Source organism: Melanerpes formicivorus, unplaced genomic scaffold (genome assembly GCF_026170545.1).
Source record: "Melanerpes formicivorus ecotype bairdi unplaced genomic scaffold, bMelFor1.0.p_v2 SCAF_165, whole genome shotgun sequence".
In the NCBI taxonomy this organism is placed as follows: Eukaryota; Metazoa; Chordata; class Aves; order Piciformes; family Picidae; genus Melanerpes; species Melanerpes formicivorus.
Window position 1 is genome coordinate 355128 of NW_027142517.1, and position 27354 is coordinate 382481.

The 27354-nt window shown below is 44.9% G+C and overlaps 2 protein-coding genes across 2 annotated transcripts in view; one reads left to right on the plus strand and one right to left on the minus strand.

The window, feature by feature from the left end:
* Window positions 1-1407: 1407 nt before the first annotated feature.
* NRSN1 (neurensin 1) lies at window positions 1408-9873 on the plus strand. The gene is made up of 3 exons (XM_068169155.1): window positions 1408-1616; window positions 6529-6726; window positions 8309-9873. Exons 2-3 carry the CDS (start codon window positions 6538-6540, stop codon window positions 8705-8707), a joined length of 588 nt encoding a protein of 195 aa, XP_068025256.1. The 5' UTR covers window positions 1408-1616; window positions 6529-6537; the 3' UTR covers window positions 8708-9873.
* Window positions 9874-22717: 12844 nt separating this feature from the next.
* Window positions 22718-27354, minus strand: part of DCDC2 (doublecortin domain containing 2) — a 59110-nt gene continuing 54473 nt past the window's right edge. The window contains exon 10 of the mRNA XM_068169143.1: window positions 22718-26267. Within this exon, the coding sequence (XP_068025244.1) occupies window positions 26160-26267 (108 nt within the window). The 3' untranslated portion in view covers window positions 22718-26159. The remainder of the gene's footprint in view (window positions 26268-27354) is intronic.

Consider the following 27354-nt stretch of genomic DNA (forward strand, 5'->3'; position numbering starts at 1 on the left):
GCAATCAGCATTTCTTCCTCCAAATGTAATTCCTTAGTTGCTCTTTTTCAGCTGTTTTTATGATTTGCAATTGCCCATCACTTGCATGGTTTTTTTCCCAAGGCGCTTGTGCATTGCTGTAAATGAAACCACCATTAATCTCACCTTCTTTATGTACTATACTTATTTAAGCACTTTTAAAATACCTTGGTTTTATTTTGGCTAATAATTATCTATTTTGCTTTAAAGCCCTTCCTTTTTCTTTTCCCCTGCATGAAATGATACTATTTCTGCGCATATTTCAGTACACAGCATTGAAATTCCTATCAGTTTTGCCCTTTATGTTGTCATTTTTTTCAGAGGAATTCCACATGGCCTCTCTTTGGGATACATTTCAGCAAGTTCAGCTCTTAGTGCCCTTCTCTAACTCTTCCCTCATTGGCTTCCTTAATCCTTGAATTTACCTATTTGAAATATTTTTTCCAATGAACAACCAACCTGTTGTTACCAGGGCAGACCCAAGACACTCATGTTTAGCTCTCAGCCTCACTCTGTTTCTCTTAAATAGCCAGGTATGTCTCCTGGTAGACTGATTTATTTCCTCATCCCCCAGACCTCAGTGCCTTACTCTTTGTGGGTCATGTCACATTTTTGTGATGTCCGTACACTTAACATTAAATTGCTGGAGTGTGTCTAGAGAAGGGCAACAAAGGTGGTGAAGGGGCAGGTCTCATTAAGGAGCAGTTGAGGGAGCTAGGGTTGTTTAGGTTGGAGGAGTCTGTGGGGAGACCTTCTCACTCGACAACTCTTTGAATGGATGTTGTAGTGACACAGTGTTGGTCTCTTCTCCCTAGTGTCAAGTGATAGAATGAGATGAAATGGCCTCAGATTGCACCAGAGGAGGTTTATATTTGATGCTGGAAACAATTCCTTTAAGAGTGGTCAGGCACTGCAAGAGGCTACCCAGGGAGATGACGCAGTCACTGTCCCTGGAAGTGTTCAACCATGCGGACATGGCACTTCGAGCACTTCACGTGGTTTAGTGGTAATGGTGATGTTGGGTGGCTGATTGCACTTGATCCTAAATGTCTTTTCTGACCAAAGCGATTCTATGAATAACAGAACATTGAGTCTCCAAATTATTTAGCGCCGATTAAAGGGCGAGGAGAGGTGATTACAGACGTGGCCCCAAGGTCCCTCCTACTCCCATCACCCAGGGAAGACACCCTGGTGACCTTGGTGGAACAGAGGCATCCGCTCCGTGCCACCTGCCGGCCGGCACGTTCCCGGGAACGGGCCCGCCGATGCCGCGGTCGGAAGGACCCTTCTCACAGCAGTGGGCTGCGGGGAAGAGCCAGACATCCCTTCGTGTATCCCCTACTCAGCCCAAGCCTCCGCCCCGGAGGAGCTGGCAGGGAGGGCGCAGACAGGCGCCCCTAGGCGCCCGGCGGCGGCAGCAGCGGCGGCGGCTCAGTGCGCAGGCACGGCGCGGGAGCGAGCAGCGCTCCGGGCCGTACATAATACGTGGTGTCTGGGGCTGTACGCGGCGCAGAGAGGAGATGGGACCAGGGTGGGAGAGCCGCAGCTAGCGCCGCCGCGGTTGCTCAGCCGGCTGAGGGGAGCGCCAGAAGGGACAGGTAACCCTGGCGCCGCCGCTCCTGGTCTCTGGGAAAACTTGGGCTCGGCTGTTTGGCAGGGACGGTAGTGACTCTTGTGACAGTCGGCGTCCTCACGGGAGGGAATACAGCGCCGAGGTTCCCGCAGGGAAGGTGGCGGAGAAGAGCCGGCCGCCAAGCCGCGGGGTGGGGAGGCGGGTACGGCAGGGTCCCCGCACTTCTCCTCCCGGCTCGAGAAAGGAGGCGATCTTCCGGGGGGAAGGCTGGTGCCGCGCTGACCCGCCGCCGGGAGGGGGCTTGCATCGCCATCGCCGCCCTGCGCTGCAGGGCGAGGGCAGGGCAGGGGGACAGCCCGGGCAGGCTCTCCTCTGCCCTCGTCGTCTGGGTACGCGGGGCTGCTGGCGCCGGGCCAGGAGAGGTTAAGGTCGGCAGTCAGTCACGGGAGACAGATCGCCGCTGAGGTGCCGGCGCTGCGGAGTTCTTCCGCTCCGCCCGGGAAGCGGACTGTCGAGTGTCTCCTGTTGTGCTGGCGGAGCAGCCCGCGCCTGCCTGTCGCAGGGGTCGCGACCTGGCGGGGTCGCCGCCACCGGCTTGGGAGGCCCCGGCCTATACCCCCGCGAGGCCCTGCTCTCTCCCCGGTGCGTGGCAAGGGCGCTGAAGCTGCCTCGGAAAAATCAGCTGAGGACCTCAGACGTCCTCAGGGAACGGCGGCAGCTGCCCTTGCCGGTCCCCCTGCCCAAAGGCCGGGCACTGAGCCGGAGCCGCGGTGCCATGAGGGCTCGGCTGGGTTCTGGTGGGCTGGGTCAGGCCAAGGACAGCTTGTCTCAACCTCTGGCCTGGGAAAGTGCTGGACAATGGCATGACAGGTAGCTGAGGCATCAAAAAGCCCATTTTGGAAACTGCCGTCAAAGCCAGGTCAGTTATTCCAGTATTTGCCCTTCACAGGCTCTTGCTTTGTGCAGGTAAAAACTGGAAACGTGGCCTCTGAACAGAAGGATCGAAGTGTGTACGTCTGGGAGCGGGGGGCTTCACCTGTGCAAACCCATTGGCACTAGTGGCTGTGTGGTGTGGAGGAGCAGTGGTGCATCCTTATTTGCTTTTTCTTGCGTTTCAGATGCTGATTCCTTACACTTCTTTAAATGTGTCAAATCTGTCCGTAAGAAAGCAAAGGAGTTGGAAAATTTATTGGGTATTTTTTTCTTGGAGCTTGCTCATCTTTTCATCTTCCTGTTCACCAATCCAGTCACACTTCCCTAGATCAGTGGAGAATAGTAAACAGGACAGCTTTTGCCATGGAAACAAAAGTTGCTAGGGGATAGATTGCTACTATGCAGTGTGTGAAGCTGTGATCATACATCCCACATGCTCCTAGGCACCTCGGGTTTAGGTACTGGAAAAGTTTCAATGATTAAACCACTTCTGTGGCGTGGATGCATGTTCTGAGCTTGTGCATAACAGATTCAGGTAATTGACCTTCTTTTAGCAAAAGTTTCCCAACGTTTCAGTGTTTATCTTCTTAGCCATGAAGGTGAGACACACGTCAACACTCAGGAAATCATAACTACTGCAGTATATATTCATCCAGTATAATTTGATGCTGTGACACATTCCCTTCTTATTTATGGAGAACTGTTTTCTCACACTATACTCTGACTGTTTCAGTTCCTCTGACCCGTCTGTAAGGAGCAAGAACAACGTAATTATGTTTACATTGGAGCTGAGAAAGGAGACCATCCAATTACTGGGCTGCTTCAATGACTCATAGAGGGCTGAGAAACCTTCTTTTCTCTAAGGGACAAGATATTTTGCAAAAGATAGGAGATTACTTAAGTGGAAGAGTCTGAGCATACAGAAGATGTTCAGTAGCACTTAATATTATGCAGTGGTTGAAAAGAATTAATGATGCTGGCAGTGGGGTTTTTTTTCCTCCCATTTTAAAAGGTCATGCTACTTGCTGCTATCACAACTCTCTCAAGCCAAAGATCATGCTTTTGTTTTCTATTCCACCTCCTAGCTCTTATTTATCATTTTGCTCAAATGCCTGACCAAACCCACGTACTAGCATTTTAGATTGCTAAAGAAAAAGAATCCATGTAATCTGTGTGCAATGTAAGTCATTCCAGGCTGTGTTCCTTACAGGCAATCCTTCCCCAAGCTGTTAGAAACACTACATCCTCCTTTCTCTCTCTTGACTAAACCTACAGACAGTGCAGTGAATGTGTGATAGTGTTTATACAGCCTTCTGTCACATTACATTGAGTTTTCTGAAATCAATTATAACTTCAGTTGCTAGTTCAGACTCAGCAAGTGCTTCATTTACTGGAGAAACCAAAGAAGCTCTAAAATTGTCTTCTGGTGGCATCTGGAGTAATGCCATCAAGCTTTGTTGACATTATCTGGTCCTTCCCTGTGTTGGCCTTATGGAGTTACTTCCACTTGGGGGAAATGCCTCCCTTTCTGCTCATTATATGATGCTGAATGTGCCTACCTGAATGAATTTAGTTGGCAATGAGTTAAGCATAAGTTATTTAAGGGTTAGGATTGATGCAAGAATAAAGATCTAAGTAGGGACCTGAGAGAGTGAGTTTCTGCAGGGCTTTGACTGGCATCTTCTTGAAGTGGGAGAATGAGTGCTTGTTTACTTAAAACCAAAACAAATGGTGAGGGAAATGGACATAAACTGTTCTTATCCTTGAAGCATGAGCTGTGTAATCTCATATGGCAGAGCTGGGGCAGTTTTGATAAACTACACTAGTACTTCACCCTCTCCTTTCACCCTAAGCTAGAGGTCTACCTGTGGTCTACCTATGCAGTAGATGGAACTCTGGTTCTATGAAAATTCTTCTGTGCTTGTCCTGTGGAAGATGGCACCTAGCTGTTGAGGAAATGGTAGTGGCAGTGAGAAAAGAAAACTTCTTTTCCTTCCTTCAGGCAGGGCACAAACAGCAGAAGGAGCGACTCCCATGGGAGGTGAAAAGCTCTTTCACAAAAGAACCAACAGGCTTCAGAATTAGAGTAGCACTCAGCATTTCCCCAGCGTTTCAGATTGTATACTTGTATCCATACCACTGGGCCTTTTTTATACCTCAAAAAGTAATAGTGTTCAAGAGCTCTTAGCATTGTAGCAGTACAACAAACAATCTTTTTCCCAAAATAGTAACTATAATGGGAAACATCACTGTTAGCAACTTGACACGGGGTGGCCCATGTTCCAGGCTCTCCCTGCTCACCAGAGGGGAGTTTCCCTGCTGTCTCAAGGTTTCTGTTCATCCTGTCTTAGTTCCTTGCCTGGGAAAACCAGCATCTTAAGCACACTCTGGAGGGCACTGATGCTGTTACCAGAGGACAAAAGCCCATCCATGGAGTCAGAAAGCGCTTTGACTTTCTGACACTTTATGGTGGCCAAAGTGGAATCCACAGGGGATGCAAGGGCAGTTCCAGGTTCAAAGAAGGAGCTTCTGCCAGAAGCCATGCCTTGTACTGTCCCTGCTGTTCTGCAAAGCTTAGCCACCAATGCTGTCCCCTCTTCTCCTGAAGGGAGCTCTGGCCTGTGCTATGGCCACCAGCATCATGTGGGCCTCCTCCTACACTTGGTCATGACTTCTGTGAAAGCCTTGAAAGAGAGATTTGCAACTGTAAGATGCTGAGAATGGCAAACTAAATATGTATTAGCTATACAAAATAAATAGAAACTAAGATTAGTGGGGGTTTATGAAGAGGAAAACCCACTTTGTCCCTGAGCCAAAAATGCAACCGTATTCCAAAAGGCTGGAAGACCACTGCTTTGCCAGCCAAGAGCTTCATTCAAATTGTTGCCATTCCCTATTGATACTTTTCTGGCTTCTGTTTAATTTAAAGGCAGCAGTGTTTGGTTTTTCATGCCTACTCAAGAATTTCTTACCCAGGAAGATCAGCCATTCCAAAAGGGCCATAGGGCTGCAAAATCTTGAGGTTCTAGGTGCCATGAGCGTGTCAAACCTTCCTCCTTTCTTTCCCTCTAAGTAAAATTGTTGTGGCAATCAGATCAACTGCTTGAAGCTGGTATAAACAAAGCTGTGACATTCAGATGCAAGTACTAATTATGATCAGCAGTTTCCTTTGGACTAAGACTTTCCAAACTTCTTTAAGGAGAAGTCATTCAGCTTAAGTAACATTGACCTGTTGCTTAAATGTTTTAGAGGCGAGTAGAGAAGATTGTTGGTAGTTTTCACAGCACACAAACTTCATTTTGTTATAGTCAGGTGGAGTTTGGGCTTTGACTTCTCCATGGGAGCAGCAGTTTGCCAGAAGTTTGGTATTTGCATTTTCCTCCCTTCAGTGAGCAGTTTGGTGCTGTGATGACATTCCCTGTTTTCAGTTTTTAATTATCCATATTTAAGTTCAGGATATATACAGTTTGAATCTGTCTAGGACTTATGTTGCCTCTGTTTCTCATAAGTATGAATGTTTTGTCAGTGCTTACTTCTGCACTTCAAAAGGTCAGGCAAAAGCGTTTTGAAAAACCCCACCTTACCCAGCAGCTTGGCAAGTTCCTAAGGCTGCAAACTATTTAGCTGATAGTAGCAGTCTGAATGAGAGGCAGTATGAACCCTTGAGGGACGCTGGCTTTTGTTACCTGATGTCGTCTGCTGCCTTCAGTCTCCATGGAAACACAGTAGCATGCTGGTGCAAAATATGGGGAGCCAGCACTCTTGTGTATGGAAGAGAATGTTCTCTGCAGCACCTTTAGGCTGTGCTGAGCCAGGAAGCTGAGTGCCTTGGTTTTAGTTGAGCTGAGTCACCACATGCAACTCTTTCAGGCTCATTTGTTTGGGAAAGAAGTGAAGGACAGGGCCCTCCTGGGCCATTTTGTGTTATCTGGAGAGTTTGTAGCCAGCTTTACTCTTCTACCACACTGATAACAATCTGCTTTGCATGGAACCTCTCATTGCAGGTAGGAAGGATGAGCTCCTATGCTGACATCTGCGGGTCCAGGCATACGCAGGGCAGCGCTGATGGAGGCTACCAACACTACGGAGTTCGGTCCTACCTGCATCAGTTTTATGAGGATTGCACAGCTTCAATTTGGGAGTATGAGGATGATTTTCAGATCCAGAGATCGCCTAGCAGGTGGAGCTCTACGTTCTGGAAGGTATTGTCCACTGCTGTTCACTGAAGAGAAAAATGCCTGTTTCAAGATTTTCCCATGCAACTGATAGGTATAGGTATCGTCCAGAAGGTCCTTCTGTTGCTCAGTTTTCCCTGAGATGACAGAATAGCCAAGCAGGGTGCTCTTACCAAGATAGATCAGCTTCCAAGGTAGCTGTAGGGTCTTTGGATGCTGCCACTGAAGCATTGAAGTCTGCTGTAGGAAACCCCACCTATAGCTTGAAAGTGTAGTTTACCTCTTCTCTGCACCCATAGTGGTACTGCCAGATTATTGGGAATAAACTGGTAGGTTAACAGTAGTAACTCTGAGACTGTGTGACCTAGGAATCAAGCAAGTTACAGGATCTTCATTAAGGTCAGGGAACTTGATAAAATTTGAGAACACCAGAGGTTAGAAAGGGTGTGCAAGGCCATCTAACCCAACCCCTCTGCTTTGTTGCTGGGGCCATTCTATAGGAACTAAATTTTGCACTTAGACTTGAAATGTGCTAGAAATATTCTGTGATCTGTTCACAAGAATAACAACTTCCTTCTAATCCTTGCAAAGGAATTATTTTCATGGAGTGAAAGCAAGTGGTAGATGTGACACAGACTATCAGCAGGGACTGAACTGTTGGTGCTAACCTCCACCTAATGCAAAAGGAATAGGCAGAAATAGCACAGCACTGGGATTAAAGGGTGATCCTCTCTGTGATAGGGCCTTTGAACATGAAATGTTACTTACATGTATAAACACATAATCTGTTGTTTCCAGAAAAGTCAGTACTGAGTTATGTAAACACAAGTTGTAAAAAGGCAGTTTCTCCCTATACTATAGAATAGAATAGAATAGAATAGAATAGAATAGAATAGGAGTTGAATAGAATAGAGTTGAATTGAATTGAATTGAATTGAATTGACCAGGTTGGAAGAGACCTTTGAGATCATTGAGTCCAGTCCAACCTATCATCCAACACTATCTAATCAACTAAACCACGGCACCAAGCACCCCAGCCAGTTTCTTCCTAAACACCTCCAGTGATGGCGACTCCACCATCCCCCTGGGCAGCTCATTCCAATGGGCAATCACTCTCTCTGTGTAGAACTTCCTCCTAACCTCCAGCCTAAACCTCCCCTGGCGCAGCCTGAGACTGAGTCCTCTTGTTCCGGTGCTGGTTGCCTGGGAGAAGAGACCAACCTCTGCCTGTCTACAACCTCCCTTAAGGTAGTTACAGACAGCAATAAGGTCACCCCTGAGTCTCCTCTTCTTCAGGCTAAGCAACCCCAGCTCCCTCAGCCTCTCCTCATAGGGCTTGTGCTCCAAACCCCTCACCATCTTTGTTGCCCTTCTCTGGACATGCTCCAGCAAGTCAACATCTTTCCTAAACTGAGAGGCCCAGAACTGGACACAGTACTAGTATGGCCACATAGGACCTTAAGGAAAAATACCAGCCTTCTCCTAGGAGAGATAACAGTACCTTCAAGATACTCTGAAAGCTGAATGCCTCCTAGGGCCACTTATCAGCTGAAAACTAGACAGGCCTAATAATTGTTTCTTTTGTTCCTTTGTTGTTTTTCCCCCGCAGGTCGGACTCATCTCCGGGACGGCTTTTTTGCTGATAGGTTTAACGGTTCTGGTAGTGGGTTTTCTTGTGCCGCCGAAAATCGAAGCCCTCGGGAAAGATGATTTTGTTGTGGTGGATACCCGTGCCATACAGTTTAATGGGTCCCTTGATATATGCAAGCTGGCAGGGGCAGTCTTGTTCTGTGTTGGAGGGTCCACCGTCGCAGCGTGTCTGGTGATGTCTGCTTTTGCTAAAAGTTACTCCAAAGAAGAAAAGTACCTCCAGCAAAGATTTAAAGAGAGAATAGCCGATGTGAAAGCCCATGCACATCCAGTCACAAAAGCGCCAGCACCGGGAGAGTCAAAGATACCTGTCACTTTGTCCAAAGTTCAAAATGTCCAACCTCTCTCTGCAACCTGACCCTGTCCTTGGGTTTTGTTTCTCACTTTAACTGGAAAACAGCAGCTGTTGTTGGCATATGTGCTAGTCAATTACAACATCGAGTGCTCTGCTATACAAACACACAGCTGATGAGGAAGCCAATCCAATGCAAATTTAGGATTGAGAAAAGGGAAGTGATGTGATTAGACCTGTGACCAGTATATTCAGTGTATTCGAACTTCCTAATCTGTGTTGAGCCAAATGAGTCCCTGCAACAACAATTTGCTGTTCAGCTTATAAGATTGCATCCCTACAAAAAAAACCCAGGGTGATTATGCCAGCTGTACTAGGAACACCCTACGTCCCATGGTTCAAAGTTTAGATGAGTTGGCTTTTTGTTTAGTTTTTCTTGCCTTTGAAATCCTCCTTAGTCTTACTTTCACCACCTGTTTTTGCTGTCTGGGAAGCCAAGATTCTGCCCTTGTAATTTGCACATGTCCTTCTGTACAGTCTGTATCAAAGAAATACTGCACAGGTAAAGCATACGTGACAGTCAGTGGGTGCCCTCTTGATCCTGGCGCACATCACTTCCCAGCAATGCTGCTTTCTGGGAAAGGCAAGTTATACTTGATCCCAAGTTAGAATTAACCTGTATGAAACTGCCACTTTTGTCTTATTAGTCATTGCCATGTTACCAAAAAGTACAAAATCAAGGGAAGGGATTCATATGGGAGGAGGAACATCATACCTGTACCTCTTTGGTTTGATGCTGTTTCTTTCATTATGCTGTGTTACCTTTGAAGCCCGTACAAAATGTTTTCATTTTGGCTGGGTGTGGATTACTGAAAGCAGTTTGACATGCCCAGGTCCCATGTTCTGTCAGTACATGAATGCCATGTTAGATGACCATACCCTATTTATCTAAAAATGTTTTGAAATGCCGTTTATATTTTTATAGAGGATAGAAAAAGTTCTGCTTAACCAGATAACATTTGTGTGAATGCTTACCTGAAGACCTGTCCTTTCGTGGAAGACCCTTCGTTATTTTCCCAGCCAGGAGAATTATTTCACTGTCTTAATCTATGGATTTAAACTGTACAAAGACAGATGTGACATTTGTACTTCCTGACAATATGTGCCACCTTATAGTTCTGTCTATTTTTCGAATGGATTGAATAAAATTCTAGGCGCAAGCCACCCATGGATTTCGTGAACAGTCTATTTCTGTCAGACAGGTGTGCCTTTAAAATTTGGAAGGGGGAGTCAGCAGTTCAAACCAATCTCTCTATTGCATTCTGTGTTCAGCTTTCACAAGTGGGGAAGTCACTTTAGAATAGAATAAACCAGGTTGGAAGAGACCTTCAAGATCATTGCATCCAACCCATCATTCAGTACTACCTAATCAACTAAACCATGGCACCAAGCACCCCATCAAGTCTCCTCCTAAACACCTCCAGTGATGGCAACTCCACCACCTCCCTGGGCAGCCCATTCCAATGGCCAATCACTCTCTTTATGAAGACTTTCTTCCTAACATCCAGCCTAAACCTGCCCTGGTGCAGCTTAAGACCAGGTTCTCTTGTTCTGGTGCTGGTTGCCTGGGAGAAGAGACCAACCCCTACCTGCCTACAGCCTCCCTTCAGGTAGTTATAGACAGCAATAAGGTCTCCCCTGAGCCTCCTCTTCTCCAGGCTAAGCAACCCCAGCTCCCTCAGCCTCTCCTCATAGGGCTTGTGCTCCAAACCCCTCCCCAGCTTTGTTGCCCTTCTCTGGACACATTCCAGCAACTCAACATCTTTCCTAAACTGAGGGGCCCAGAACTGGATGCAGGACTCGAGGTGCAGCCTAACCAGTGCTGAGTACAGGGGCAGGATGACCTCCCTGATACAGGCCAGGATGTCCTTGGCCTTCTTGGCCATCTGGGCACACTGCAGGCTCCTCAGATTCCATGGATTCCATCACACTAATAATGGGTATGTAGGTAAAAGCTGTGCCCTTTTCCTTCCTGATAAAACATTTTGTGGTCTGTGACTCAAGTCATACTTCCACAACTTAAATAAATCAGAATATGCATCTTTGGAAGTATCAGCTGAATCTGCAATTATTATTGTGGTCCACAGTAGTGTCAGAAGTAAAATTTTCTTCTGCAAGGGCAGTGCCTATCCTAGCAACAGAATTGCAGTGTCCAAACACTGGCACTGAAAAGATGGGCAATCAAGATCTCATCACATGCACATGGTTACAGAGAATAATACGAAGCAGGTTTTGCTGCATCAAACAGTTCCACTGGCACATATGTATTAGAAGTGTAAAAGTGCATTGCAGCCAGTGCTTAAAAATAAGATTGCTATCTCAGTGGAGCAGCAGATGAAGCAGTGCTAAAGAGGAAAAGATGTGAGGGTTGGTGAGGTGAAGAGCTGTGTGTTATTTATAAAGCAAGGCAGCAAGAGCAGCAGGGGTGATGGGTAGCAATTACTCACAAAGCACATGGCAGGACTAGGAGCTGCTGCTGTTCATTAGTTACTCCAGGCAGAGAGAGTCCTCAGCACTTTCAGGTTGGAAGGAATTTTGTTTACTGCCACTGGTTATCACTGCTGTTAGCTTATTGGTGTGTGGGAAGCAAAGAGTCAAGCTGTCCTGACCTTTTCAGTGGAGAGTTTTTAATTGAAAACTGTGCATGGAGGAAACGTGGCATTTTATAGTGAAGTTCACCAAAGGACATGAGAGTGAAGGCTCCCATAGCTATTATTGAATCCCTTCTCTCCACCTACTGTTTGTTAACACTGTACTGAAATTTTGAATGAAAAGCATGTAACAAAGAAAGCACAGGTTGGGCTCGTTTATCCAAAGTAGCTATATGGGTACATGGTTCTTAAAACACACCCCATGGCTCTGGGGAGACCTTATAGCAGCCTTTCTGAAGCAGGCCTACAAGAAAGCTGGAAATGGACTGTTTACAAGGGCATGTAGCACTAGGCTGAGGGGGATGGGGTTTAAACTAGAGAAGCATAGATTTAGATTGGACATTAGGATGAGGTTCTTTACTGTGAGGGTGGTGCTGGAGGCCCCATCCCTTGAAACATTGGTCAGGCTTGGTGGGGCTCCGAACAACCTGATGTAGCTCACAAGATATCCCTGCTTACTGCAGGGGGGTTGAATATATGACCTTTACAGGTCCCTTCCAACCCAACACATTCTGTGTAGACAGGACCATGTAATTGTTGCTAGATTTTTGTACAGAGGACAGCTGACCCTACAGATAGTGAATAGAGCTGACCCAAGCACCAGGCACTCAGTCACACTGCAGATTTCCCCTGCAGAACTGAACGTGCTTTGACAGTACAAGAGAGGATGAGTCATGCATGGCATTACCCAGGTGCTAGGGAAAAAAGACAAATTCACATGGACCTTACTGAAGCTGGCAGGGATAGGAAATGCACTTGGGATTTAGCAGCAGCAAAGCTCTCATAGTTAATGTTGCCACACACATTTCATCTCATTAAACCTTTGTTTCAGTTGCCAAGAGCTTTTCCAAAATTGGGACCACTGGAGGCTGCAATCCTTCACAGCAGAGAATCAGTGCCACAGAGGGCTTTTGTGGAAATGCTAAGCAAAATATTACCTTTGTTACTATTAAGAAGCCACATACTGGAAAGGTTAAGATGCATTAGGAATGTTTTCAAGGTCCATTTCCTTGTAATGGTTTCACACCTTCATCCTTTGATGCAGGAACTGAAGCATCAGCAGAAGAGCAGTGGAGTTTTGCTGTTCTCGTGGGAAATGCTTGTGATACAGCCTCCAGCTGGGGAGCAGCGAGGGGCAGCCTAGCTCTCTGGGAACATTCTAGTGAGGCTGAAGGTCCCTGAACAAATACTTTCTTGACCATGTATCTTCTTCCCTTTACCCATGCAAAAAAAAAAAAATCAGCACATGCTCCACTCCAGCACTGCCTGAGACTTTGGCACTGGCTGCCATCACCTTCCCAAAGGGCACATTAATCGCCACTCTAGTGCAAATAAAATATGGTTCTAGCAGCCAAGCTCTTATTTTTCCAACCCTCTGAACTCCACACTTAAGGTGCTTCTTTCAGTCTCTTCATGCTTACCTTGTTTCTTGCCCCCTCTTTAGCCTCATCTGGCAAAGCATTACAATGCAACCCCTCTTGGCCCATCACTACTTCCTCTGCAAATGTGAAAGAAAGCCCATTTTTCAACCTGAGTGGTAATCTCTGTCCTCAGTTTGGTCAATACATGCTCTCCAGAAGGTTAGATCTGCATCCTCTACTGCTCTGCAGAAAAGGCTTCTCTTCAGCATCTCTCTTGTCCTCCTTCCTCCAGGCTGTCTTCACCCCTTTGGTTTCCATCTAGCTCCCTGTGCACAGTGAATCACAGGCAAAGGCAGAGATGCAGAAACGTCCCCTCCTCCTGAGCTGCCTGTAAGCAGATTTAATTTCCAGTTTCTGCTACAGCCTCAGCCTGCCATTTCCAAGTATTCAAAGAGATTTTTAATCATGCACAACTGCAAGCAAACAGCTCTTCATGAAAGCAGCAGTGGCAGCAGCAGAGTGGGGTGGCTGCAGCATCCTGAACAGTAGGCATCAGAGAGAGGCTTGATAGGGGGCAAAGCAGCAGCAGAATCTGCATGCTGGGGAGGCTGTTTAGCCTCTGAGGATGTGAAACCTAAGAGAGACAGCAAAAGACTGCAAAAACCTTAGTTGTATGGATGCACTTTGCCAGCAGCTTTCTATCAAAGGGCTAATAGCAGTTTTGGTAAAATAAAGGACTTAGCAGTTTGGCTTATTCAGCACTGACTGATTATCCTGCTATTACACAGCAGGCTGCCCTCTCAGCTCACTGCATGTCATGGGTAGAGAGACAATGTGCTGCTCCCTGAGCATGCTTTGAAGGCACTGCCTCACTCCCTCCTTGTCCTACCACTTCCACAGATGACAGAAGCAGCACCTCTGCAGAGCATTACCCCACACTAGTTTTGGGGGGTTAATGCCCATGCACCATTTACAGAAATGGTGTGTGAGTTTTGCCATGTCATCCCCATGGCACAGTTTGTTCCTGAGGAACATCACTGCAAACGAGGAGACTCACATAGCCTCCTCCTCCTCCAGATAGAGACCATGTGTGCACCTTCTGGAGCAGTCTGATCACTGGGCAAACAATCCATCCACACCCTGATTTTCCTTTGGCTCTGATCCGAATGCGCGGCAGACCACACAACGCCCATTTCCTGCATGAGTTCACTTGGTGTACATTAAGCAGGGCAAAGCTCAGGTTTGCTGTCAGGTAATTTACAGAGAGGGATTGCTATGAAAATAATCCCTGCATATTAACAGCAGGTCAGGCAAATACTTCTAACAGCCCTGTGGACAGAAGAGACAGCATCAAATAGCTTCTTTTACTGCTTCTCTAATCATTTGCAGCTGGTTTCTGAAAGCTGATTTTTTTCCATAATTTACCATTCATGTGCTTTTGCCAGTACAGATGGGAGATCATTTTTAAACATTGCTAATGAGCTAATCAGTTTAACAACATACTAGATGTGCTGCTCCAGCAAGTTCAGCCTCAGGACCCACAGCTTCAGGCTGTTGCCTAGCTGAAGGCACCCCCTAGTCTGAGACGAGGAGGATGGCAGACAAGAGGCCTTTCTAGAAGGCCATTATTTATCTGCCTCAGCTCATCTAATGGCTTCAGCATCTGCTGTCTTTTTCCTCCCTGCCTGCTTCAGGAACCTCAAGCCCTGGTATTTTCTTCTGAAGCCTCTGCATCTGTTTTTGGGACAGTAGCAGGGGTGAGAGGTGAGAGGGACTCCTGCCCCAGGCACATCTTGGAGGGGGTGCAAAACATCCCTCCCTGAAATGGTGGCACAGGGGAGGCAGGTCGGCAGCTCAGGCAAGTGGAAGGTGACAGGGGAGAGAAGTAATCCCACAGGAATCCCCTGGGGAGAGCTGTCAAAATGCAGCATTTCAAGCATCAATATGGGACATCTGTCAGTGAATAGAAGAAGAAACAGACAGCAAATATGGAAAACACAGAAAACCACTGCAGGTCTACTGCAGAACAACATTGATTGCACAGTAGCTAAAATCTTCATAGAAGAAGACATTTAAAAAACACAAATCATCTTTTAGCATCAATTATTCTGCCTGCCACAGATGGCTAGAAAAGAATGTGGCCATTATTGTTGGACAAGTGCATTATCTCCAGTGTGAGGACACTTTTTTACTTCTCTTTAATACAGTTTGATAAAGAAATCTCTTCTGGTAGGTCTTGATCAGACTGGGTTCCACCTCTCACCTAACCCTTTGCAAAGGCATTTCTCCTGGAGCTACAGTATGCTGGTTGCCAAGACAGACAAACCCCCTCGCTTCAAAGCTGACAGTGCTGAACACCGTCACTATCTCCAAGGAGTGTGTATCAGAGAGTCCATGTGTCCATCACATACAGGCTGGCCCAGTCTCTGGCTCACTGCTTTGTAAGGCCATAACCAGGCAGGTTCATCTGCATTTCCCCTTCCAAAGCAGAGGTGACTGAGCTGGCCCAGAGCAATGCAACATTAGTGCAGAGCAGTCACAAATACCCAGGCTCGTCACAGGAGCTACTGTCAGCTCCTTGCAGCTGCATCCTGTAGCTCAGCTCCAAGGACAGGGGCAGGTCCAGCATATTTCCAAAGCCACCATAAAAGCCACATGAGCTTTGACATGCCTTGGGGGTCAAGGTCTTGGATTTCCCCAAGGTAAGACATCACCATCTCTTGGAGCACTCATGACATGGGCTGTGGTAGGAGCTTGGTCCCTCATAGTGAACACCCATTAATGAGGGATGATTTCAGCACATGCAACTAGCCCTATGTATCTGAAAATCACAGAAGAATGGCCTGCCACTATCTTGTACTGATCTCCAGGCAATCATGTAACTGTGGAAAACAACAGGGCAAGTTAGGTGGTTCAAATATGTCTTAACTGTATGTTTACATGAGCTGCTATCAAATCCTTGCTGTGCCACAGAACAGTCTCTGAATCTTCAGCAGTGTACATTGCCCTCTGAAAAGTGGTCCATTGTGACCCTCTGAGCTAAGCTCCAAGGATGAGGATTCAAATACCTCCCTGGGGAGCCTATTAGAGTGTTTGATAACCCTTTCAGTGAAAAAAATTCTTCTAATATCCAACCTGAACCTCCACTCATGCAACTTGAAGCCATTTCTTCTCATCCTATGACTGATTACTATGGAAAAGAGACCAACATGCACCTCACTACAACCTCTTTTCAGGATGCAGAAAGCAAGAAGTCCACCCCTCAGCCTCCTCTTCTCCAGACTAAACAACCCCAGTTCTTTCAGGCATTCCTCAGAAGACCTGTTCTCTAGACCCTTCACCTGGCCTCTAGTTGTCTGGTATGCTGCCAAGTCCAGTCACTCAAGCAACCCAGCAGGCAGGCTGGTTGCAGGCTGGTTCCCAAACTGCTGTCCAAGAGGGTGTGGACCATGCCACCTTCAAAGCAGCCATCTGTGGATCATACAGCTGTTGGTTTAGAAGAACCCCAGAGCACACATCAAAGTATCTCCAGATCTGCTCTGCAAGCAGGCCAGTGGATGTGTCTCCTGCATGTCACTCCTGCATTCAGGAAAGTGCATAGCAAAGCTTGACACCAGAGGTGTCAAGACTACAATCTGCATTTCCTAACTAAGGGAATTCATATAGCACTGGCATGCTGCCTGTAAGCAGGAGTGAGCAGTAAAGGGAGCAGGGCTGCTGGGAGCATCATGTGCCAAGGAAATGAACCGTGGGTGGATGGAGCTGAATAGCCAGAGATACATGTGCTGCTGAGCACAGGACATACACAGCTCCTTTTGATAAGGGAGCCCTGACAGGGAAGTGTTATGCGCAGTCCTTTTAATTTCCTAGTGGAAATAAACAGTCTTCCAGAGCAGGAGGCATTTGTCTGGAAGCAATGGCAGGCAATATGAGGACAGTCAGCATGGCACTTGAGAAGGCTCTGCTAGGGAAGGACTCTAAGCCCCTCAGATACTCCTCCAGCAGACAGCTACCTCCCTTCAGACATGTGGGACCATCTGCAAGCATCAGCTGTGCTTAAGGGTAAAGTCAGAAGCACCCAGGAGGTTTAGCTACCTACCTTCCTGGTCCTGAGGTAAGCCACTTTATCCCCACATGGTCAGAATGCTTTCAATTATAAAACCTTTGGTCATCTTGAATTAGGATTTGTGTTACATGAAAAGGAGCCTTCATCCACTTCTCTTTCTCTGCAGAAGGAGACTACTTTCAAACAACAGCTGTAAATCCTAGCCCTTGGCTTACCAAGTTATTACCTTCTTGGTGCTAATTCTGAGGGTGCAAGAAGAGGATGGCAGGGGAAGGTGTAAAGCTCAGGCTCCTCTGAGGATGCCAGCCTTGCACCAATAATTTCTAAGGGGGAAATAATGTGGAGCACAGGCATTATTTTTAGAAATATCTTTTCACACAACCACAGTGGAAGAACTGAATGCAGTAGACAAACAGAAGGATGCAAATATAGTATGTGGTAATGAAATCACGACCTGTGAGCAACTTCTGCATGAGGATACTGAGCTGGGTATCTGAAGCACAGCAGCTGCATGACCAATCATCTCTTACACCACCACTTCATCACTGAGACAGAAGAGTTTAAATCAGTCAAACCTCCAGTCAAACCTGAAGTCCTTCCCAACTGAGACAAGCATAAACATCTACATATCACTGGGGTTTGAAGATACTTCCTTCCCTCAAGAGCAGGAGAATCCACTCACCCATGTGAGTGCAAAGGGATGGTACCCACCCCGTAAGTACTTGCAAATAGAATAGCCTTTCCCTCCTACCTCAATACCGACTTTGTTGTCTTCCTAAATTCCTAGCTCCTTGCCCTTATGACATTCAACCGGTTCTTCCACAAAACTGCTTCAGCTGAAGGGGGGTACTTGTGCCCCCCCCCCCCCCCCCCCCCAGGGCTGGCTGTTCCCAGCCTCTCAAACAGGAATCACAGAATCACAGAATTGTCAGGGTTGGAAGGGACACCAAGGATCATCTAGTTCAAACTCCCCTGCCATAGGCAGGGACACCCTCCACTAGATTAGGAGTCCCAAACACTCTCACCAGCTATCTCCTCCCACCTGGGCTGCAGCTCTGAGAAACAGAGGATCTGTGCCTCAGTTGCACAATTCATCTGTGCCAGGAGAGTGAGCCAAGGTGGGAGGTAAGGGGCATAGCCAGCCAGCACTGCTTCACAAGAAGTGTGGCTACAGCCAAAGCAGGGTTGAAGCCTGTAGAGCCAAGTATGACCCCATGTCCCTGAGAGCCAAAATCTCCACATCACAAGTTTCAGCTGGGAAGTTGCTGGAACAGTCATCAGCATGCAGCACACTCACAGTGTGGGCAAGTTTTGCTCAGCTACAGAAGCAATGGGGGTTTAGAGCAGTTTTCTTAATGACTAATTTCTTTAAGAAGGATCTCTTTTTAAAGAGAAAAAAAAATATTGCTTAAAAACAAATGATGTAATGTCAGGTTTTACCATTGTGACAGGATCAATCACACCAGATGATGCATTGGATGTGGAACAAGCACTTCTTGCAACACTATTTCATTCTGCGGAGCTGAGTAGTTTTTGAAAGAGAAGGAAACTCAAATGTTTTCACATGTGAAAGCTGAAAATCCAAACTGGCAGGGGTTGGTTTCATAGAATCATAGAATCAATGAGGTTAGAAAAGACCTCAAAGACCATCAGGTCCAGCCTGTCACCCAGCACCTCATGACTACTAAACCATGGCACCAAGTGCCACGTCCAAACCCCTCTTGGACAACTCCAGGGATGGTGACTCCACCACCTCTCTGGGCAGCACATTCCAATTGCTAACAACTCTCTCTGTGAAGAACTTTCTCCTCACCTTGATCCTAAACTTCCCCTGGTGCAGCCTGAGACTGTGTCCCCTTATTCTGGCGCTGGTTGCCTGGGAGAAGAGACCAACCCCCTCCTGGCTACAACCTCCTTTCAGGTAGTTGTAGGCAGCAATAAGGTCTCCCCTGAGCCTCCTCTTCTCCAGGCTAAACAACCCCAGCTCCCTCAGCCTCTCCTCATAGGGCTTGTGTTTGAGGCCTCTCCCCAGCCTCGTTGCCCTTCTCTGGACACATTCAAGAGTCTCAGTGTCCTTAAATTGAGGGCCCCAGAACTGGACACAGTACTTGTTTGTTTGTGATATGTATGGGATGAGAAAGGAGAAGGAATGGCCCTAAACTGGCCAGACTTGAAAACAGTGCAGAGTCTTAAGAAATGTATTTTCCCTTAGACTCTTCTTTAAAACTTCCTGGTCAATTTCTCAACACAGTTTTTTCCCACCATGAAGAAAATGTGATTTCACTACAAATAGTGAGGCTTAAAACATTTTAGACTTTGGGGCACAAGTCACTCGAGTTGTCAGTTCACCGTGCAAGCACCAATTTGATCTGTAACACCCAGCTTGGCTCTGCCTCCCTTCTTGCATGCAGCCAGCCAGAGGATGCTCTTACACCACTGCAGGCCAATCCACATACCCAAAGGCCAACTCACTGAATGTAAAAAGTTTGAGTTGGTGCTGCAAGGCCTTCCTCTGTTTTGTCATCTTCCCCTTTATTTGAGCTGCTACAATCTGATTGCATCCCATTCCATGCCTAACCCAAACCCTCAGGAGACCTCACACACCCAGTGTGTGGGAACAGGCTGAAGGAGAATACAACCCCAAACCACAAGTACCACAGTGAAGTAAAGCATACAACTCTCTTTATAGGTAAATGTCTTTTGTTAACAAAGTTTACATTCACACTTTACAGCACTGGTTTTCATTTGCATACCACTTTTGCAAGATACACTTCATTTCACACTTGTTTTCAAAAATAAGTGCCAAACTGTGGCAAGGGCAGCTACAGAACAGCTCTTAGCATTCCTTTTCTTCCTCCCTAAAAAGGAGGCAATCAGACTGTGTTGAGGAGATGAGGACATCAGGCATCCAACACTACCAGAAGTTGTTACAGGGTCAACCATGCTTTGGTGGTTAGTTATTTATGCTTTATTGCATGTCATTATTGCCCTTTGCAAGTGCCAGCCAAAGTTTCTCCTTCTGTGAGTCAGCTTCTTCAAAGCAGGAGAGGAAGAGGATTTTGAAGCAGATACCAAGTGGACATTAACCTTCCACATCATGGGATTTTAGGCTAATTCTTAAGCTGTCTCTTCCATTACGGGTGAATCAGACAGGATCTCAGACATTTTGCATCTTCCTCTGAAGAGCAATTTTTCTCCAGTGGTGGGCTGGAGAGCACAGAGGACCAGAGGCAGTATAATCACAAGGTCAAATGTGTTTAGTGTGTTCTTTTAAAAACCTGTCTGGTCCTTTTTTGCACACCTGGAAGCCTGGGACAGGGCAGGACCACTCTTCTGGAAATCACCCGATTTGAGGCTGTAACTTGGGTGTTCAGGCATCAGACAAAACTGTTTCATGTTTTATTTTGGAGGATGGATAAAAGAAAATTACTTCCAAAATGATTCTACAGAGGGAGCTTGGATTAGGAGCTTGATTTAGAAAGTAGAAGCTGTCAACTAATCAAGCCTGTATTTTGAATCAAGTTTTGGTCCTACCAAGGGCATTAAGGAAAAAGGCAAAGTCTAACTAGGGATTCATTTAAAAGTCACAAAGCTATTGAAGCTAAGTATCACCCCTGCTGTAGGTGACTGCAAGAAAAATACAAACATTTAAAGGCATTTCACATAGGTTGTTGGAAGGATGCCTACCATAACAAAATGTCCCTTTCTTTAAACCAGGTGTTCCCTGCACTATAGTTAGTCCTAAAGAACTTTGAAAAACCTTGTTACCATGTGTTGCAGTCAATACTTGCACTTTCTTGCATGTTCAAAATCCTGTCCATCTCCTTATGACACACACAGCTCCCAGTCAGTTTTAGGCTATTTCCATTTTACTTCAGGACTTCAAGTATTCAAACCTCGAGTACTGTGTCCAGTTCCGGGCCCCTCAGTTTAGGAAGGATGTTGACTTGCTGGAACGAGTCCAGAGAAGGGCAACGAAGTTAGTGAGGGGCTTGGAACACAAGCCCTATGAGGAGAGACTGAGGGAGCTGGGGCTGCTTAGCCTGGAGAGGAGGAGACTCAGGGGTGACCTTATTGCTCTCTACAACTACCTGAAGGGGGGTTGTAAACAGGCAGAGGTTGGTCTCTTCTCCCAGGCAACCAGCACCAGAACAAGAGGACACAGTCTCAGGCTGCGCCAGGGGAAGTTCAGGTTGGAGGTCAGGAGGAAGTTTTACACAGAGAGAGTGATTGCCCATTGGAATGGACTGCCCGGGGAGGTGGTGGAGTTGCCATCACTGGAGGTGTTCAGGAGGAGACTTGACAGGGTGCTTGGTTAGATGGGTTAGTTGATTAGGTGGTGTTGGGTGATAGGTTGGACACGATGATCTTGAAGGTCTCTTCCAACCTGGTTTATTCTATTCTAAGATGGGCCCAGCAAAGTACCACAGTGTACACATAACTTAGACGGATACACCATCATTTTTATGAAGTTAGTTACTACTAGTTTTAACTGCATATTCTTACATAATTACAGCAAAATTCAGCTACAACCAATAGCCTTTTTCTGATCACTAAGTACACAAAAAATTAGATTATATATGCCCATTATTTGTGTGCAGCATGCGTGAACCCACAGTAAATGCAGTGGCAGTGTTTGGTTAGTGTTCACACACACGCTTATAACTTAATGCATTCAAGTATGAACAGGCACAATAATCTAGAGACAGCAGCCAGCTTCGCTGCCTATTCCCATGTCTAAAGCACTTCTCTTGATTAAAGCTTTGAAGGCTATCAGCTGCACAAGAACAATACATCCTTGAGCTGCAGCCCATTAAATCATTCTGATGGCTACTACTTAATAAATACACCCTTCCTTGAGATACTTCATCTTGTACTCGCTTTTATTACCTAACCATTATTTTAATGTACCTTTAGGATCAGCAAAGCACCCAAGCAACCATCCCTTCCACAGATTTTCTAGTAATCAGAATACTTACACATCCTTTTCTTATTCTGCACACAGGTTTTTGGGGAGGAATTCAGTTTTCCTTATTTTCACCTATTTTTTTTCCTCCAGAAACTAACTTCATTTTAGTTCTGATATGTCAAAGCACCAAGCCATTAGATAAAATGTAATGAAAGTATCAGACTTCAGGGATTTAAGCATATGCTGTCCTGCTTTGCTGCAATTAGGAGTTTCAGCAAGGAGACATCTAAAGGGTTTGCTAACTTACTCAAGTATTGCCAGTGAAGAGCTAAAACTAATGTTATTTGCTGAGTATCTGCCAAAGAGTATAGATGTACCAATAATTCACTCCTAACTTGAAAGGTGACATTAAAAAGCAGTGGCCAGTTTAACTGCACTGTTATTCTTAGACTTGTAACAGCCAACATTTTCAGCATATTTTCTTTCACAGTTGCAATACAAAACTCTACCAAATCTGATGGTTGGTGGGTTTTTTTGTGGGGTGCTGTTGCTGGTTTTTTTATAGTTATACTTATGGGAGAATCCTATCAGCTGCAGAATTCCCAGGTTTATAAAGCCAGTCACCCAAAAATAGACTTAACATCAAATAGGTCTCGATATAAGACAAAATAGAATCACACAAGGGCAAGGGCTTGAAAGGACCTCTGAAGATCATCTAATCCAGCTCCCTGCTCACCTCAAATAAATCACACAGGAACATGGCCAGGTAGGTTTTGAATGCCTCAAGAGACTCTACAACCTCTCTGGACAGCCAAGTGTTCCAATGTTCTGCCACCCTCAAAGTACAGATGTTTAGATGGAACCTCTTGTGTCCCAGTTTGTGTCCACTGTCCCTTGTCCTGTCACTGGACACTACTAAAGAGTCTGACTCCATCCTCCTGGTGCTCGCCTTTCAGATATTTATAAGCATTAATGAGATCCCCTCACTCTCCTCTTCTCCAGGCTAAACAGCCCCAGGTGTTTCAGCCTCTCAGATACTCCAGTCCCCTCATCATCTCAATGGGTCTCTGACAGACTCTAGTAATAATTTGTCCTTCTTGAACCAGGGAGCCCAGATTAAGGCAGTATTCTAGAAACACAGGAATATGTTTGGTAGTTCTTTATTTTGAAAGATAAAACCGAAGCCAGAAAACATGTCCTTACAAAAAACTCAGAACATAAGAGAACAATACACAAGCTTCATGTCAAAACAACAACATATTTCTCATGTAAAACTGAGTTAAGCCAGAACACACAGCAAATCCAGACAGAAGAACTGTTGGCAAGACAATCTACATACTTCTTTAATTTCTACTTTATGATCAGAATTATCTGTTATGCATAAACCAATTTCCTCTATATAAAAGAGTGCGACACAGAAATCCTGTTGTCAGTGTTGTAAGGTGCATGACAAAATGGTTGTAGCTCTATTTCCAAAAAGAATTTTTATTTGCTATGATGAAGAAATATAGCCACTCTTCCTTACAAGAAAAAACAGAGGGGAAAGCATTTTAAAGGCTGAATAATGCTTAGAGGGATTTTGTATTCCCATGAAAGAAAAATCAAATTACACTTCCCTAGAAATTAGTTTCAGATTTTCAATTACTCTTACTTATATCTCTATGTCTCTTAAGCATGGAAGGCACTGAACATCTGGGGGGAAAGGAAGAACTGACAGCTGTTGATGGACATTTTCAAGCAAACATTCTCCTAACTAAATATCTCCACCAGATATTTTTCCAGTGTTGACTTAACCTCAAGCTTTTGAGAATGAAGGACATCTGAGCAGTTGGTTCAAGTCTTTATCTGCAGTAAGATGACAGTAAGTACTTACTGCAGGCCAACTCAGAGTCAGCTCTCCTGGCTGACTCAGAACTGCTAATGGCTTGCAGCCCATGGCTGTCCCATGATGCTGACTCAGCAAACCCAGGAAAATTTGGTCCACAGTTAACTTAGAGCAAATAGCCCATTCATAGTAGTGTCAATACAAGATTACTGTCACTTGTCTTGATTCAAGAACAGGTTTAAGACCATGCTGAATATGAGCTATTCAGGTCTCAGTGAGCTGAAATGCAGCATTAGCCATTTACCTTGGTCAGCTTTGCACAAAAGGTTCAGTGGGTAAAGTTCCCCTTAGCTCCCCAATGAGACAGAGCTGCCACCCCTGGCTGGTTATGCATTGTTTGAGGGCTCTTAATGCTACTGCATACGCTATTCCTGTGCAGGATTAACTGTAAAGGCATCTAGAGGTTTTTTGTGTGTCATTTTCCTCTTACTAACAGGTACAGGTACTTTATGCATTCTCTTGTGTTTTGGTTGGGTTTTGTATTTGGGCTGGGGGTGAAGGGGTTGGCTGGTTTTCACTTCTGCTCAACTTTAAATCTTCTCTTAAATCCCAGTGGACCATGGGCTTAATTGCTGTATCAAATAAAAGCAGCACACATACTTGGTTAAGAGCTTGGCTAAAGCAGGAGCTCATTTTGACCTGATCATAAATACAACATTCCCTCAGATCTTTGCCTGACAGTTCAGCAAAGGAGACACAAATCATAGGCAATTCAAAGATGCCACAGGGCAAAGTGTTCTAACCCTGCTCATATGAGTTTTAACGTGATTTCTTTTCTACTTAGACTGCAAATACTCAGAAATATGCTGAAGGTTTTCTAAGTATTTCTATTCCATTGGGGAAAATATATTTAACATTTAATAGAAAAAAGTGAGAATGTTTGAGTTTCAGTCATGACAAGTGTTTCTTCACATTCCTCACACTGTGCTTCAAGTTCAATTCATTCATATATGTAACTTTTGTCTTAATATCATGAAATCACCAAAAGTGACAACTTCTCCAAGTAGTAATTTACCAGCATTAACAATAAGGAAACCTACTATTTCTTTTGCATAATTAATGAAATCGTGCTCAGGGCTGTATTTCTATGAACTACAAATTATTCCCATTACTAAAAGAAATTATAAAAGCAGTGGAATTGGTGCCATTAGGAGAACTACAACTGGGGATCAATGCCATATTTACTTCATCCAAATTAAGCCACAGACTAGCAGGAGCCAGCTTCCTCAAGAAGATGACACACTTCCAACCATTACAGCTATGCAAACAATTCATAAATGCAGTTGTGGCTAACTTTTACAGCAAACTGGCAGGCCTACCCTAACATGCCTCACATTAAAGTGGCTCCACTTACTGCAATGGTTTTATGGCAATTTCAGTCTGAATCCAGGCCCATTCATTTATTATTTTCTATATTAACAAATTAAACTTCACGTAGACTTACTTACAAATCCATCCAAAATCAACTTCTGAAACTACTCTGCTACATACCTTTACTTTTTGGTCCCCCCCCCCCCCCCAAAAATATGATAACAAGTCAGGTTTTAGTTAATGGGTGCAGGACAATCAACAGCACTTCTTGCTGTAAATGGGAACAAGCTGCACTGTGGTAGGCTGTCTATGTGAATTCATATTGTGAAATAAGTGTTATTTATGAATGGCAAAATGAACTATCCTAATTAATATTTTGAAACCCCACTATCTAATAAGCCATCAATCCTAATATTAGTAGAGTACACCATTTTTTATGGGGCTAAGTCCATGAAGCGGGGAACATACTCTAAGTGCATCATAATGTTATGTCAGGAAATCATATACACATTGTGTGGAACTTTAAAGGAAAAAAAAAATACTTGTGTCCTTGTTAAAAGTCAAAAATCATTTTTCTTTTCTGAACAAACCTGCAAAGAAGTTTTGACACTGATTTTAAGTGTTGGGGTTTTTTGCCCTCTAAAAGTGTGTAAATGTTATGGTTATGGGAGGTTGTAGCCAGGTGGGGGTTGGTCGCTTCTCCCAGGCAACCAGAACAAGAGGACACAGTCTCAAGCTGCACCAGGGGAGGTTTAGGCTGGATGTTAGGAAGAAATTCTTCACAGAGAGATTGGCCATTGCAATGGGCTGCCCGGGGAGGTGGTGGAGTCACCATCACTGGAGGTGTTTAGGAAAAGACTGGATAGGGCACTTGGTGCCAGGGTTTAGTTGATTAGATAGTGTTGGATGATAGGTTAGACTCAATCTCAAATGTCTTTTCCAACCTGGCTAATTCTATTCTACTGCTAGCCATCTTACACACACAGAATAGTTATTTCTAGTACTACTACACAGTACTCTTGTATTTCCCTGATCAATTGCTATTGGGAAAAAAAAATAATCTCACTTCATAAAAATAATTCTGTGTTCTTCTAGTAGCTATTAATGTTTGTTTTTTCTACCAGCTCATATGGCAGTATCATCTCAAGACTCAATATGTGGGCAGGCAACCTATCTTTCCCATCATAAGTCATCAATCACACACAGAAAAAAATAACATGTTCTATTTTTAAAGTACTCTAATTACTCATTTTCTGCTCATTACATTTTCTCTATCTATGAAACTGCAGCATAGTCACTGCTCTGGTCATTTTTTTCACTTTCCTGTGGGCTGGTGATTGTCACCCTTGGATTTGTGGATGTTTTTTCAAGATGGGAATCAACCTAGAGAAAAAGGACAAGTATTGTTAACTTCATCAGGAAACAAAGATTTCACTTCATCTCAATACAGTGGTAGCACTTCATACTAAATTTCCCACAAGGTATCCTTGATGTGAAAATATGTTTTCTGAGAGTGCTCACATTAATGTTTCCTTTTACTTTATACACCTTACACAGCAGAAAGCACACCCATTAGAGGTTCCCTCCCAGTTCTCCCATCAAACATCCAGTTACCCATATATCCATTTAAAGTGAATTCTCACTCTCTCTACTTCCATAAATAACTTCAGCTTTTCTGAAACCAAAAGCCATAAATCAATGTATCAAGCATTGATTAAATTCAAGGCCTACTGAGCTGCCACTTGCTGCTCTTCATTGTAAAATGTTCCTGCCTGTCATACAGAGGCAGAGACAAGCCCAGATGCAAGGTGCAGGAAACCATTCCCAGTGGCAGAAGTCTGCTTCTCAGTAAGCTGTTCTGGTTCTGATACTGAAGAATTCCACTTTTCCCAGATCTGAATTCTCCCCATCAAACAAAACACACTGTTTCAACCATTCTGTTTGTTGGTCAGTTCATCTGAATCAGGGTAGCCCACTTTCTTTTTCAGGGCTGCATGCCTCCATCTAAGCCGACAGCCTGTTACCACATCTAAGTTAACAGTGTACTTGCTTTTAAGCTGGCTAAACCCCCTTGCTTTGAGAATCTTGTTCATCCCCACTGTCCTTTCCAATTTCTAGGAAAAGGAGATCAAAATTCCACAAAGCAATGCAAGAGCCCTTTATGAAATGCAACTTCTATGACAGCCAACCCATCAAAATAATGAGGCACAGAGGTTGCCTCCTCACACCCTTCTGCTCCATACTAAAGGACAATGGAGTGTGGAACTACATAGTGATTATGCTTTTCTGGAGATTGCAATATTTTTTTTCCCCTCCCAAAATTCAGCATAGTCAGGAAAGAAGGATATGCAGATTGATCAAACAGTGAGAAACAACTGCTTTCTCATTTGGAGGGACTATAATATAATTACTGATGCAAATGATCTATACAAGAGGTAAACAGCTTTTCCACAAAATAATGTTGTCATAA

Coding starts and splice junctions, on each gene's coding strand:
- NRSN1 (XM_068169155.1), top strand. CDS start 6,538: ATGAGCTCCTATGCTGACATCTGCGGGTCCAGGCATACGCAGGGCAGC. Junction 6,727..8,308: donor GGAGCTCTACGTTCTGGAAG/GTATTGTCCACT, acceptor TTTCCCCCGCAG/GTCGGACTCATCTCCGGGAC.